The sequence below is a fragment of the Theropithecus gelada genome, chromosome X, assembly GCF_003255815.1.
Source record: "Theropithecus gelada isolate Dixy chromosome X, Tgel_1.0, whole genome shotgun sequence".
Taxonomy (NCBI): Eukaryota; Metazoa; Chordata; class Mammalia; order Primates; family Cercopithecidae; genus Theropithecus; species Theropithecus gelada.
In genome coordinates this window covers 145,280,337-145,296,399 of record NC_037689.1, presented here as the reverse complement: position 1 = coordinate 145,296,399, position 16,063 = coordinate 145,280,337, and the positions used below count along the sequence as shown (strand labels likewise).

The window sequence follows — 16,063 nt, the reverse complement described above, 5'->3', positions numbered from 1 at the left end:
CTCAGGCCTATAATCCCCGCACTTTGGGAGGCCAAGGCAGGCAGATCACCTGAGGTCAGGAGTTCGAGACCAGCCTGGCCAACTGGGCAAAACTGCATCTTTACAAAAAATAGAAAAATTAGTTGAGCATGATGACACGTGCCTGTAGTCCAGCTACTAGGGAGGCTGAGGCACAAGAATCGCTTGAACCTGGGAGGCAGAGGTTACGGTGAGCTGAGATCACACCACTGCACTCCAGCCTGGGTGACAGAGACTCTGTCTCTTAAAAAAAAAAAAAAAAAAAAGTTTAGATTGCATCAACTATTCTAATGGCACTTAGGGGCTGGGGCTGAGGGTTTTCTCCCAACTTTTTTCCTTAGGTCTCAAAAAGTCTGCCAGACTTGGAGTGCCAAATGATTAAATTGTCTCAATCTCCCATACACAGACTTCCCAGGATCTTTGTGGCACATGGACACCAATAAGCACCACACTAACATGCATAGCAGAGATGTTAGCTTGGCTGGGTTTCCCATCACCAGCCCCAGCAGGGATGCTGTCCATCCCTAGTATTGCTCAGTTGATCCCTTTTGCAGTTTCCAAAAAGCCAGAGGTGAAATAAGTGGATTTTACCTCATGTTGGGCACCATTTTTGAGGTAATGGGTTATGGCAAACTGCACAAAGACACACAGAAGAAAAAGGTTTTAATGAGGGAAACTTGTCAGCAAAGGGTCAGGAAGAGACACAAGGATACCATTCTCTCATGCAAAGGCTAGAGCACTGCTGGCTGCACCCTGGGTCTGTATTCCAGGGGAGGGATTTTTCTTCCCTGTGAGTTTAACACAGAGCAAGCCTCTCCCACTAACAGAAAACTCCTTAGTATATAAAAAAATTAAAATAAAATGGATTTTCTCAGTTTCATTATGGTACATAGAAATTGAAAAAACTTTTTAAATGACCTCAGGTAAACAGAGAAAAAAAAGATGCTCAAGATTTAAAGTCTGGTACATTAAGCCTTATGAGCAATCAAGAGTAGCACATGGTAATGACTATTTCAGAATAACTGGTTATCAGAGGCATAGAGGTTCACAAGGCTGTTTATCGCCATGAAACTGAAACTGGCTCAAAAGGGTCAGAATCATTTTGCTGCCTCTAAAAGACGTATATTCCGAGTCACCAGGAATTCTAAGACCATGATCAGATGAGAGAGATGGCTCTGAGAGAGCTAAGTTGAGTGTTAAGCTGGTTGCCTCCAACAGGCTGTTCATGTGTAGTGCTGAAAATTACTGTGAAACAAGGAAAATCCAAACAAGTTACTTGAGTATGGTTTCAGCCTACCCACCACTAATGATGCCCAGTTAGACAAAATGGGTAGCAAAGAACCACAAAAGTATCAGAATGAAAAACTAGAAAAGCAGAAAATAAAGTTATTTTTCTGGGAAAAAAGACTCATCAAGGTAGAGGAAGCTGTCTAACATCATTTTGGATTCTAACACTGGGTAGAACACTGACACTGTCACCTCTCCATTTGTACCTTTTAAGCGGGTAGGCTGTGCCAGAGTTCCTTGAAGTGATTACCATAGTCAATTCCCAGGCACATTCTACCTAAAAACCTGTCATTTATTTTATTACTGAGATGTTTAAATCATTTTTGTTTTACTCCACAGACATACTTTTTTCCAAAGGGCAGGGTATGTTTATGTGTGCACAAATAGGAGTATATGTTTAATATGGTTTAGTGGCACCCTATGAAATAAATGTGTTGAAATTTTATGTCTGGGAATATGGAGAATTATTTTCAAGCATCTTCGTTTTTGCCTTTTAAGGGCTCATAAAAGATTATTTGCGACATACATTTACTTTGCACAACTTTCCCCCCACATATCATTAGTTTTTGTCAAATGTAGAAATTTAAAACCAGGAGCAAACATCTGTCAGACTAATTTTTTGCTTTTTCATAAGTGCAACTTTTTAATAAAAATTTACATCTAGATAAACAATCTTCAGATTTTTGAAACTTTAATAAGATTTTAAAAACATCATGACTTTGAACTGAAAAACATACACGATTAGCACACAAATATTGTAATATGAATCAACTCCAACTCCATTTGAAAACATGTGAATCAAAGTACAGTTTTAGAAGTTAGTAATTCACATTTAAGCAAGTTAGCGCCTTGCTGAATTCAGCCTTTGTAAAAAAGAGACTTAGTGCATAATGTAATGGTACACTGTGGTTTTGTACCATTTGGTTGAGTTTTTCACTTTATTAAACAAGTTCTTGAAAGTTGGTAGATAAAGGCTAACTTCCTATGACGTGAAATTTCCAATGGTAACAGTTACATTTTGTAACAGAACACTTTCTATAGATTTCTTTTCCTAGCTTAAAATTTTAAAAGCAATCATTTGTAAGGATTGCATCAACATCAGTTTAGCAGAGGAAGATCAAACTTTATTGAAACTGCTTGCATACAAAATATATTGCACTATAACCAAACAAATGTCAACATAAAATCCAATCTGTTGTCGCTAATATGTACAGAGAATATTGCCCAAGAGCAGTTACATTACAAGGTCATTCTACCTTGGTTAATTATCTACAGTATTTTAAAACCAAACAGCTTACAGATGATGTGTGCAAGGTACCAATTTCCGTTTTCAAATACTATACATTCCCAGAATAAATAACTAGAAATCAACATTAATGTTTGGCAATACTTTTTAAAAGACTTTTTAATATTTGTGAAATCATGTGCAGTTTGTTGCCATTTTTATATGCTTGCTTGTATGCAAGGAAAAGTAACTGTAAAATGAAAATTCAAAGAAAGAAACTCACAAAATACATCAGAGGCAGAACTTCAGTTTTTACGGCTCTGTACAGATTCAGTGGTACCCCTACTAGGAGTTACTTTTTAAGAAAAATATAACATCTTAGAGTGAAGGTCCTTCACATATTTTTCCTCAATAAATTTCACTTAAAAAAAAAAAAAAAAAAAGACTCGAAAAACCAAACCAAACCCCAACACTTCAAAAAACAAAAGAAAAAAAACGTATTATTTGTTAACCGATCTTAGTCTTTTCCAATTCTGCTTATACATTAGACCATATATTTCAAAGTTTATAAAACATTTAACCTGCTTCCAATGTTTCTTAGACAAAGTACCTGTACTTCGCAGGATTGTTATGCATACATGGAAATGACCTTCCTATCTCTCCAAACTAAGCTTGAAATTAAAATATGAAAAATTTCACAAAACTTGGGGCAGACAAAATTAAAAAAAAAAGCTCTAAGTTAAAATTGGTCATCAGGCCAAAGAGCAGGCAAATCCTACTAACTTTCGACCAGGAAGATTTGTTCCTAGCTGAAAACATTTTAGCCTCTCTCAAATGAAAAGATAGTTTTCTTCTCCTGTCTATACAGAAAAATTACACATCTCTCTCAATAACACTATTTATCAAACTTCAGTGCAACAAAACAAAAACAAAAACAAGTCCTATTCTTTATACTGCCTAACCTGATGTTTATGTAAGGAAAAAAATATGGAAAGCATGCATTCTTCTATAAAGTACTAATGTTTGACAGGGTTTGCTACATCTTTAACATTTAGTGTTTCCAACTTATCTTCCCTGAACTCTGCATCCAAATATAATATCCCTACCTGCCAAGATATAAAAAAGGCACAGATCATACAACTTTTTTTGCTAATGAAAATGACAAATGTCACATCACACACATTTCAGGGTCCACTAAAATACTGGAAAAGTGGACCAAAACATAAACTGACACAGGACATGAAATGACATAGCATTTCATGAAGACTTCTATACGAGATCGAAAACAGAAGTCTAATATGATTACCATAAATGCTATATATTACGAAAAACTGAGAATGTACTGGTGAATTATCACCCAATGCAGGAAAATGGTTCAAATTAACAAAGAATATCACTGCTCAGTACTTTAGAAAATAAAACTAAAATCTGCCCTGAAGTGCTAAGTAGTTTTAAAAGCAATGTTTCAAATTTTAAGGTATCTTTTTGTGCAAATCTGAAAATTGTTGCTTATGGCCAATACCAAAAAATAAAAAATTCTTAGCAGAATTTGTGTTCATTTCATGCCCTGTGCCATCTTGCCTACTATTTGTCTTTGGCCTAACAAAGTTTTCTAATATGGAATACGAATTACGGAAATGGTATAGGAAATATAACTTCAGAATTATGCAGTTTAGGGTACTCCATTCACGAGTGGTTGCTGACCATCCACGGTGTCTGGCTTTTCCTTCTTCTGGTTACGATCTTTACCCGTGCGCAGCCGATTACCTTCACTGGAGGTATTCTGTAATGTTTTAGTGTGGACACTCCTTTCATTATTGCAGTCAACTCTGATCTAAAACAAGTTATAGTTGTTATATACACAGACCATATCCTACTGTAATCTGTAATTGGCCTGAGAAGAAATTTAAACCTGAAGTGTAAACTCCACATGTTAAAAAGAGAAATGGAGATGAGAACAGAAGAAGTGCAAGAAATTAATGTAAGGTAGGATTCTTTATTTGGTTTATGATTTTAAAACACTCTTCTTCTTTAACTGGAACACACTGGTCATCTCACTGCATCCAAAGTTAGAGAAAAACTCACAATCCTATCATGTCTTCTTCTAAGTAGAATAATACAGTGAGAAACAAACAGGTAAAATGAATTACTATTACTGATTACCAGAAGACATACATGCCTCTAACACTAGAGTTAAAATAAAATGAGTTATTCTCCAAAGATTGTGAAACCTAGGAAACGAGAAACAAAATGTTTTCCTATTCTGGCTTTACCCTCAAATAACTCACTAACTAGACTTTAGTTTACATCTTTGTATCTATCACAGGTATGATCAAGTTTCTCTATACCGTGAACTCCCATACTCATACAGTAGAAAAACACAAGCTTTGGTTTCTACTGGCTTGTATTTCACTAAGAAAATTCGGATGATCCTACAACCTGAACTCTGTCTGAAGAATGGAACAGTATAAAGAAAATTGAATATAATAATTTGTGGAAGGACTGGAATCCTAGGAGAGTATCAAGATTAATATAATTTAAAAAATAGTGTTCTAAGAGCTATACAATATTTTAAGTGCCAATGCTGAATACAGCACTGTTAATTCCAGAGGTACAAATGAAAGTTAACAGTGACAAATGGAACTAAAACAACTACAAATATTGATCTACTTCAAGCACAGATGCTAAAAACATCCCCAAATAGTTGTAATTTCAAAGTATGTTTAAGTAGCGGGTATGCGCATGTGTTTTAAATGTCTGGTTACCAAGGATTCAGTACTTTGATTTGTATCTTTTTTTTGAGACAGTCTCGCTCTGTCACCCAGGCTGGAGTGCAGTGGCAGGATCTCGGCTCACTGCGAGCTCCGCCTCCCGGGTTCACGCCATCCTCCCGCCTCAGCCTCCCGAGTAGCTGGGACTACAGGTGCATGCCGTCACACGCGGCTAATATTTTGTATTTTTAGTAGAGACGGGGTTTCACCATGTTAGCCAGGATGGTCTCGATCTCCTGACCTTGTGATCCGTCTGCCTTGGCCTCCCAAAGTGCTGGGATTACAGGCGTGAGCCACCGTGCCCAGCTTTTTTTTTTTTTTTTTCTGAGATGGAGTTTCGCTCTTGTTGCCCAAGCTGGAGTGCAATGGCGAGATCTCAGCTCACTGCAACCTCTGCCACCTGGGTTCAAGCGATTCTCCTGCCTCAGCCTTCCGAGTAGCTGAGATTACAGGTGCCCACTAACACGCCTGGCTAATTTTTTGCATTTTTAGTAGAAACAGGGTTTCACCATGTTAGCCAGGCTAGTCTCAAACTCTTGACCTCAGGTGATCAGTCTGCCTTGGCCTCCCAAAGTGCTGGGATTACAGGCGTAAGCCACCGTGCCTGGCCAGATTTGTATCTATTTTCATAACATCACCTTTTTAATTCAGTATTCCATTTCATTTAGAAATATAAATGTGCATCCTGGTTAGACTGCCAAGTTCATCAAACATGTCGGTTAAAGTGGAGAATTACAAAACTGGTACATAAATATCTTACAGCTTTGTAAAAGACAGGTACATACACTAATTTGCCAATCTATCTATGTCCAAGGGATTTCTGTGCTGGTCCTTAAGAACCCATCAATAGTTAACACTCACTTTGAGCTGCTATGAATTCCAAGAAATATTCCATCGTAAACTTTGTCTTAAAAAGTATCTCTCACTAATCTTGGGTGATGGTCCCAAATGAATCCATAGTCAGGAAGGAACCCTAACCACTTGTCTTGAAAATTAAAAGTTACAGAAAAAGTAGACAACAACATGGATTCGGAGAATCAAACATTAAGGTTTGACTATCATTTGGACATATGCTAGCTATGTGACTGGGGGCAAAGGACTGAAGCTTCAGTGCACTCACCTATAAAGTGGAATAATAAAACTACCTCAGTGGGTTGCTGTAAGATTAAATGAGATAAAACATACACAAAGCACTTAGCAAAGGTGCCTGGATGTGCTCAGGAGATAATTTTAAAATTATATAACAACTGGTTTAGCACTGGTGACAGCCAACTGAGAAGGGATCCTCAGACTAGGTCCTGGGTGTAAATAAGCGGATGACTGACCAAGCATGGAGACTAGCTGAATATCATCAGCTCTGTCTATCATGATTATTAGTTGTGAGAGAGACATCTTCTTTTCCTTATTTTCTATTCAAAGACAATACCTTATCCCTGTATCTCAGGGGAGCAAAGACACATAGAGCTTACTGAAGTCTCTAAGTACATCCCAGGATGTTCCTTCTCTAGGGGATTGTAGGTCTACCAACGCAGTATTAAAATCATAGTGTGGCTGGGCACGGTGGCTCACGCCTGTAATCCCAGCACATTGGGAAGCCAAGGCGGGCAGATCACCTGAGGTTGGGAGTTCAAGACCGGCCTGACCAACATGGTGAAACCAGGTCTATACTAAAAATACAAAAATTAGCTGGGCGTGGTAGCGGGTGCCTGTAATTCCAGCTACTCAGGAGGCCGAGGCAGGAGAATCACTTGAACCTGGGAGGCAGAGGTTACTGTGAGCTGAGATTGCGCCATTGCACTCCAGCCTGGGCAACAAAAGCAAAACTCTGTCTCAAAAAAGTAAAAATAAATAATAAATAATAAAATCATAGTGTGTCTGTCAAGGTCTTTATAAATACTCAGACTGCATATTCTCTAGAGAAATCCCCTTATTTTTATACTTGTCACGAAGAACTAAGATTGACTACAACTGTAATGTTGAAGGTAAAATATTTCATATAAACTGGATTTGTAATCTTTGAACATGTTTTCAATAAAGTAAAATAAACTCATAAATCTCAAACTACCATATTCAAACAATTAAGATGAAAAGAGGCAGACAGGTTTTACCTGAAGGGATCCATCCGTTGTTCTTCCTTTAGCCTCTCTTGGATTACGTGGACGATTATCTGTTCGGGAGTGATCGTCGTTTCCTATGAGAATATTTTCAAAAGGTTCAACAGTTACTGAATTCTGAAATGCTTACCGGAAGTTCTTTATTCCCACATCCTCTATTTAAACCAACCATAGAATCTGAAATGTAATCAACCCCAGTGATTCCAGTTACATAATGATCAATAATCTAGCCTGCTGTCAAGTAACAGAAAATATTTCACAGGTATTGTAATTCTGCATCTACAGGTCAATGTGAGTTAATGAAGTGATGCTGTTTAGACTCACAAAGATGCTGAATTAGTTATCCAGCATTTATTCATGTATCTATATGAACCATAAGGAAGGCTGCCTAATATTCTTTCTTTCTACACAAGTGGAAGGCTGATCCTTTCCTATGGTGATCAGCACAAAATGGGAGAGATGGGATCTTGATAATAGTTCATTGCATCAACAGGATTTTTCATGGAACTTCAAGACAGCTGCTACAATTCACTTTGATTTCTTAATGAAGATCTCCATACCTTTGAAGCCTCCTCCACGTCCTCTTCCTCCTTGTCCTCTTCCTCCCCCTCCACGCCGCCGTCCGTCTCCTCTGCGCAGGAAGTTCTCCCTCTCTTCCTCTGTTGGAGCTAATGACCAATCACTGAGTTCGTCTCTGTGGTCAGATTCTGTTTCAGAAGCATTTGATGCTTCAGAATTAGTTCCTATCGAGAGTTAAAAGTTATATACCATTGTCTGACTTAAAAAAAAAAAAAAAAAAAGAGGTTAACAGAAGCTTTCAGAGACGTTTCAGGGGTAATCCAAAACTCTTCCCAATTTATAAGCCCACAAAGAGTATTATCACCTTCCATTTCATAAAACAAAATTTTAAACTCAAAATGAAGGGCTTTGCAATATTTGAGGTAATTTCGGTTATAAACATGTTTCATTCTCATTTTTAAAAAGGTATTTTATTAGCCACCTAAGTTCAAACCTTAATGTGCCGTATCATTAAACAGCTGTATTCCTTTAAACATCTATGCTCTCTGGAGGAAAGATTATCTACGACAGTTAAGTGTGATACCTTGATAAAACCTCTATAAAGAGAGCTCCTTTTAGCAAGATTTGGCCCAGGACAGAGGGGAATGTATATAATCTGGTCATTTCTGAGAGGGTGGCAAAGGAGGCCACCATGGCAACTGCTTCAGGGAAGGGTCTTTTGTGGGGTCACGGATTGGATCTAGCTGAAGGCAGATACACGCTTGCCTGATGTTTGGTCCACAACCTGCCCCCCCAACTCCCATTACAATAACTGATCATTAATAAAGAATTACTATAATAAACTCATTATGCCTGAAGGGGTTAATGACTTAGAGGACAGGAGTGGAGAAAAAGAGCTCCACGGTGAGGCAGAAATTCATGAATAAAAAGAATAGACTGTTGGGAGAGGGGTTAGGGGTTAGGTTCAAGGTTGGCCTTAGGAGTAGGTAATTCTCCCCAACTCCAGAATATCAACTCTACTACCTCTCTCTTCCTTTGTTGGAGCTAATGACCAATTATAGCTTCACCATTATAGCTTCATTCCTGTGGATCTTGAAGGCTTTTCCATCTTAAAGAGTTCCTTTTTGAAATGCAAATATGCGTGAGATGGATTATATCTTATACCACCATTAGCAAGTTACAAAGTAGATACACAGTTGAGCAAGAAAGACAGTAGGCACTGGCAGGTGGGGATCAGGTTCACTGAAAGGTACTGGGAGAGAAGAAAGAAGCACGGACAGAAAAGCTGGGAAGGCAAAGAGAAACTTTGCCTACTTCTTGACTGTGCCTAGGGCTGACTTTGGCCATGCCACTGAAAATCACCTTATGAGCCACAAGAGGCAGACCCCTGATTTACACAGTCCATCCAGCAAGTATGACCAGCACATACCTGACAAAAAAATGAGCCACAGTACACAAATGAAACAAGTTTTGACTATACAGTTATAAAATCAGGAGAGGCCTTAAAGAAAATCATCAACACACAAGGGCTTTGCAGATTTACCCCCAATCAGAGCATGAACAGAACTTGCACCTGCCCTGTGAACTCTACGTGTTTATTATCAGGTTTTTATTCTATGTCTCTTGTAACACAATTTAACCCATTGCGAACTGGAAACCATGTAGTGACAAATTGTTATAATGGGGTTCTAATGAATATTAGAGATTAGCAGCTATAAGTCTAGGAACAGATAAAGTTACTGAGTAAAATGCTTAGTTTGTACCTGAAGTATATCCAGGACCGCGTCTGCCGTGCCCCCTATTTCTGTAAGGTCTACTACCTCGACCCATTCCTTGACCATCATCAGTCACATAGCTTTTTTCCTTATCTGTACGATTTGGTGGTGGTCTAGAACTAGCTCCAATCTGTCGCAACTGCTCATCAATTTGTAATCTCTCCAAACGCAACTGGTCTACTTCCTATTTAAAATATACAAGATAACAGTAAAAATAATTTGACATTTTACTTAATAAAACCTTTCTCCTTTTCATCAGATAAAAAATATACTAGAATATTTCAATTTCAGCTCTAAATTTACAGTAACCACCGTTACACAGAATTATCAGGAAACTGAATGATCTCCTTAAAAAGAAAATCACTACAGATAACAGATTATCGATGTCGAGAATTAGAGATATAACAAAAACACTCAGCATTAAAGTTATACTGAATACAATTTAAAGTTGTCTAATTTGGCACTATTATCCAATTATTCTACTGCTAAGGCACAGATATGCTATTTTGGGGACTTCTTCATGATAGGATATTAAATAAAACAATGCTAAACTGTATGAATACAGATAAATGACATTTAAGGTTTAACCAGTTAACCTTAAAAATCACACATTGTAAATAATCTTGATTAAAATAGATTTGCCAGTCAATACCTTAATTTACAAAGCATTGAGTTTGGGCCATCTTTTGTTTTAAAAGAACATATACTATGGTTAAGGAACAATGATTTTTTCATGAACTGAAAATGCTGACTATTCCTCATGAGGGGAAAACAAAACTATTTAATACCTGACCAGACAGCTAGGTCTTACATCAGGCCTTGAAAACTTCTTAAAGACTACAACTCTGCTACAACAAGTATGAGAAACAGTACACATTCAGTTGATAGAAATATACACCTGGGGTCCACTGACAGACCCTTACAAACAGTGCTTCCAGTATGTTGGGTTCTGTTAAAACCAGATGAAACCTCATTTCTAACCACTGTCCTCCCAATCCACTCATAAACATCTCATTTACTGGCTACAGGGAATCAGATTCATAACTATAGTAGTAGTAGGTGTCTCAGTGAAGCAGAGGTTATCATAGAGACTGTCTATATCAACAGTCATTGGAGAAGCCCCTGTACAGCTAAGTTTCTAAAATCTTGGTTGTGGCAGCTTCTGGAAAAGAAAGGTCAGGTAAGGATTTGGTCAGTTTCATCTGTGCTCTGCCATCATTAGCAAGTTACATAGTTACACCAGAATCTGTTTTACATAGAATTTGAGCAAAGGAGAGACTGCAGCTGAGTGACTTCTTCCAAAGGTATAGTAATAGCTCATAGAATGGGAATATCTTGCAAAACAGAACAGTAGTCCAGGTTATCCCACTGGGGCAAAGCAGTCACCTTTTGGTGAGATGCCAGGCCCAAACAAGGGAAGTTCTGGTGATGGAAAGAATGGCAACAGAGCAGCTGCTGATAACCAAAGAAGATATTCTTGAGAATAAATCAAAGGATCTAAGAAAGAACATCAGTCAAAAGAACAAGGGATTTGATACAATGCAATCCTAACTCTCCAGGCCTTCATAATGATTTAAGCTAAGAATATGAAGAAACACACACACAAGATTACACATAAACATACTTAAAAAAAAAATCAAAGAGGTATCCTACCCATGTAAACCTTGCTGGATGAAACCTTCCCACTTTTAATTAACTGGCCACCATAAGAATGAATGGCATGCCCAGTATTACACTTTTTCTTCCTTTCATTCTTATTTACACACAAGCAGAAATCATGTACTTTTTCTTTCAAGAAATCAGCAAAAAAAAATTCTTAATGCCATAAATAAGAGTTGAAATGCTCTTTAAAAACATTTAATACCAGCTACATTATAATTTTGATATGTATGGATACAAATAAAACATCATGAAAATGAAGTAGATCAATTTCCATTTCATTAAATTATAGAACATTTTGGCCAAAAGGAATTTCAAGAAGCATCTAACGTAGGGAAGTGACTTGCCTAAAGTCACACAGCTAGTTCATTGGCTGAAGTCTTATAAGTAAATTGCTGGATTGTCAATCCAGTGCTTTCTCCACTACACCTTGTAGCCTCCTGGTTCCTATCTTCCAGTTTGAAATTTAAAGGAGGCATAACTGCATCACACTAACTAAAATGAACATTTACGAGAAGACACAAATAGTTTGTATTTTGAATAACAGTAAAGAGAAAAGTAGAGAGGGTAAACATTTAAGCAAAGAACTTCACGAAATGCTTAGATTTCCTTGATAAATGACATAAAAGGAGCAATAAAGGCAAGAGTTATAGACACAAATTTTGGCCTGGAAAAAAGCAAAATGCTAGAAAGGATCAAATGGATTAATAGGCTATGTACAGGATTGCCTAAACTGAGTGTAAGGGTTTAAGAGAAGAATAAGGGGAAATATAAAACTTTATTGAGAACTGGTATATTGGTACTTAAATTTATAAAGACTTCCATTTTTAGAAAAATTATAAGCTAAACAACGTATTTTCTCTATTATCTTTGACAAGTCATACAGTGTTTTCCACAGGCTAGAATGAGTCCTAACTGCTGAAAGATCTACTATAAAGTTTGTATATTTTAGTACAAAAGGATTAGAAGTTAAAGTTCTTTCTGTTCTCACCTTTAAATAGTTCAGGTGATAATCCAAAAGAACAGTGGCATTAGCGATGCTGTCCTTTGTTCCCACAAAAACAAATGGTACCATACCCTGAAAAAGAAATTGCAACAATGATCCTATAAAATTAATGACAGATTAATCTGAAAAATGCAAGTAACGACTAATTCCCTAGCACAGGATCTGGTGAATAGTAGGTACACAAATGTTTGCTGTAAATATAAATCAATATATGAAAACAAAAGTAGTTGATATACTACTTTATACATCTACTATGAATACGAGTAGATCAATAGCAACCTCTTAAACATATCAGATTATTATAAAGACTAGTATTCAGTATTAGCAAAATCACAAAATGTATAATTCAAAATTATACAAGCTTTAGCATGAGATGTATAAACAAAATTAGTAGTATAAGATGCTCTAATTCATTTACAAAAGGCCTTATCCTGATCAATTTTTTTTGTTTTTTTTGGTTTGTTTTTGAGACAGGGTCTTTTTATTCTGTTGTCCAGGCTGGAGTGCAGTGGCATGATAATGGCTTGCTGTAGCCTTGACCTCCTCGGGCCCTAGGTGCTCCTCCCACCTCAGCCTCCTGAATAGCTGGGACTACACGTGCATGCCACCATACCCAGCTAATTTTTGTATTTTTTGTAGAGAAGGGGTTTCGCCACATTGCCCAAGTTGGTCTCGAACTCCTGGGCTCAGGTGATCTGCCTGCCTTGGCCTCCCAAAGTGTCGGGATTACAGGCGTGAGCCACTGCACCTGGCCGATCAAATTCTTTAAAAAAATCAAAATGAAATACCAAGGGTACAAAAGTAAAAAGTAAATCATTTCTGCTAACCAAGTAAAACAGTACACACAAAATACAAACAAAAACATCAGGATAAAAATGCACCGAATAATCTGTGAGACAAAAAAATAGGTACACTGACAAGCGTAAGTTTTATTAAGCCCATACACATTTCAATAATGTACTCAGAAAATTTTAAAAGGCTGAATCACAAGGAAAGTTTGAACTTCTCTCTATGGACACTACTTAATATAAGAACAGATTTTTAAAAGGCATATGCTAAATGTCTGTACTCCTAGCCCATATATATATATATATATAAAATGAGGAAAAAAAAAACTACTTCTTGTCACAAGTTATAGGGAAACCTAGACACAATTGTGCAAATTATTAACTGGCAATTCATTTCTGCATGTTGGGTGTTTCTCCAACAAGCTTTATTTGTTACAAAGCCTTTAACTGTATTATTTCCCAAAATACCATGTGATGGAATGAATGCTACACCCTTCCCTCTGGGTCAAACATCACCAAACTAAGCTTTAAAATCCTATGTAATAGATTTAGTTAGATTGACTTTGGAGCAAATTATTTACGAATATCTTTTCTTGCAACGTTTAAACTGTTGGAGTACCCCAAGGGCCACTCTAATTTAAGCACTTCACGAGTAGACCTGAATAGTAAATTAAAATGAAGAAAGGCAAGAATGGACTGATGGCCTTCAATATGGACACCAGAAAAAAGTTACTCCTTGTTCTGGGATAATGGGCTGCCTGGCAATGAGACATATCCAATCTACTTGCTGTTATAGTCCTCTTTGTAAAATGGCACCTTTGCTTTTAATCCATGAGTTCACAACATTTTTTCCATAAACAGTTCTCACGAGCTCTCCCTGCCCTCAAGGAACTTACAATGTGGTTGAGGAGATCAACAAATAAACATCTATGTTTAAGTGCTATGCTAGGGGTGAGCACATTGCAAAACAGAAGGGGAAGGCTCTTGAACCAGCCATGGCGGTGGGGATCTTTGGCAAGTACACAAGGAAAGCTTTGTAAGGAATAAAGTCAAAATGAAGTGACAAGTGGAGGAGAAAAAGCGTTCCAGGCAGAGTAAACCTCTACATACGTCTAGAAGCAACATAAGCATGAGAATGTTCAGAGAACTCAAAGTACTTCAGTATGGCTTAAGCGTCTCTAGAGTGCAAGGGAGAAGATAATTTAGACATGATACTGGACAAGTAACTGGGAAAAGCCTTACAAGCGGCATGAAGGTGTTTAAGCTTTAACTCCGGGGCAATGGATCCACATACCCACAAACACTCCTCCCTCCAGTCCCTAATCCTGATGATCATTTGTAATCTTTCTTAACAAGGGGAATAAACATTAAAATATAAACTGAAAGTGTACTTCTCAAGGAATGTTCTCCTACCTGCCAAGCCTTGAGTTCAGGTTTCTGGGATTCCCCTGCTACAACTGATGAAGCCACTAACACCTAAAGCAGTATAAGGAATGCAAGGGATGTCATTAACTATAACAAATGATACACAGAAGCCTGAACGCAGGACTTTCACTGCAGGACTTTTAAACCGATTTCTAAATAGATTAGTTCAGAAAATTAGTTTCTAAAATATGGTTTTAAGTAGTAACTAATGCATCTAACAGAAGGTGTATTTTGAGCTACAATACCTGGAAAATTTAAAGAAAGAAGGCATGGAAAAAAGACAGCCCACTGTCAAAAGAAAAATGTGACCACTAAATGCAACCCCATTATTCTGTGTTTACAGCATAAGATTTGTCACTGTGAATAAATTGAAAAGTATGTATCACATTAATTTGTAGTATCTCATAAACTGGCAATCACATTTAAAAAAAAAAAAAAATAGAACATAAGTAGCCTACAAGTCTAACCAGAGAAAAAACCCAAAATACCAATTGTGACATCTGAGACAAATTTCTTTTATTGTAATTCAAAGTGACAAGTAATTCTTACCCTCTGGACTTTTGTACTGTTAGGTTGAGAAAAATGGGTGCTGTTTTCCTTTATATCTAAATGTTTTTTTTCTTCTGGGGCATTAGGTCCAACCCTTGAATTATTGGAAGGAAGGGAATTTGGTGGCATAATTTCCTTGGTAAAAAACAGAAAACACAAAAAAGAAAAAAAGGGCCAATTTAAAACTTTATTTAGCTCTATTAATGTTATCAATCATATTTTTTAAAGATGTAAGTTATTATAAACAGTTTTGGTTTATAAAATTACAGAATACAAATTATATACAGAAAAAAAGATTTGACTTTAGCTAAAAGAATCTTTCAAAAAGAAAGCTAGACAATATGTGAAAATTATGGCTCTTTGAGGAGACAGTATCTTAAGAGTACTATTGCACAGAAAGGTGCATCCTCACCTCTCTACCCCATGCAAATACTTTAAAAGCTGCTACAAAAAGCATATATTTATGAAGATAAAAGGGTTATAGAATTTAAAGGTAAGGAGGATGGGGAAGAGATATTAAGCACAGAAATAAATTTAAAGCACACAGAATAAACACATATACTACACAATCCCCAAACTAAAAAAGTGAAAAGATAAAAGCCAGAAAACCTATGTTCCAATTTTGCCTTTGTCAGCAACATTAACATTTACAAAGTGCTTTAAAAAGCATTTATATATATATATATTATTTTACTAAATTGTTATTAACACTCAACCCAGTGATGTATGTCTCATATTTAAAAATTTATAACTACCCATTTTAAAGATTAGGAAAAAGGATTCAATAAAGTGACTAATCCAAACTCACAGCATTAGAGGACAGAGAGGGGCCATTATCTACAACTATGACATTAATTACAGCAGGCATGCTTGATAATCAGAATATTTGCATTTACTTTATGCACATATTAGAGGTCTTCAACATAT

General features: G+C 36.8%; 1 protein-coding gene across 10 annotated transcripts in view; it reads right to left on the bottom strand.

Annotated features, from left to right (window-relative positions):
- Positions 1-1,920: 1,920 nt before the first annotated feature.
- Positions 1,921-16,063, bottom strand: part of FMR1 (fragile X mental retardation 1) — a 39,090-nt gene continuing 24,947 nt past the window's right edge. For 2 of the 10 annotated variants that reach the window (XM_025372867.1, XM_025372866.1), the window contains 7 exons: positions 15,137-15,271; positions 14,576-14,638; positions 12,360-12,446; positions 9,698-9,893; positions 7,976-8,158; positions 7,410-7,492; positions 1,921-4,364 (listed from right to left, as the gene is read on the bottom strand). In XM_025372867.1, coding sequence (XP_025228652.1) covers positions 4,203-4,364; positions 7,410-7,492; positions 7,976-8,158; positions 9,698-9,893; positions 12,360-12,446; positions 14,576-14,638; positions 15,137-15,271 — 909 coding nt within the window. In that variant the 3' untranslated portion in view covers positions 1,921-4,202. The remainder of the gene's footprint in view (positions 4,365-7,409; positions 7,493-7,975; positions 8,159-9,697; positions 9,894-12,359; positions 12,447-14,575; positions 14,639-15,136; positions 15,272-16,063) is intronic. The other 8 variants (XM_025372870.1, XM_025372869.1, XM_025372874.1 and 5 more) reach the window with 7 other exon arrangements.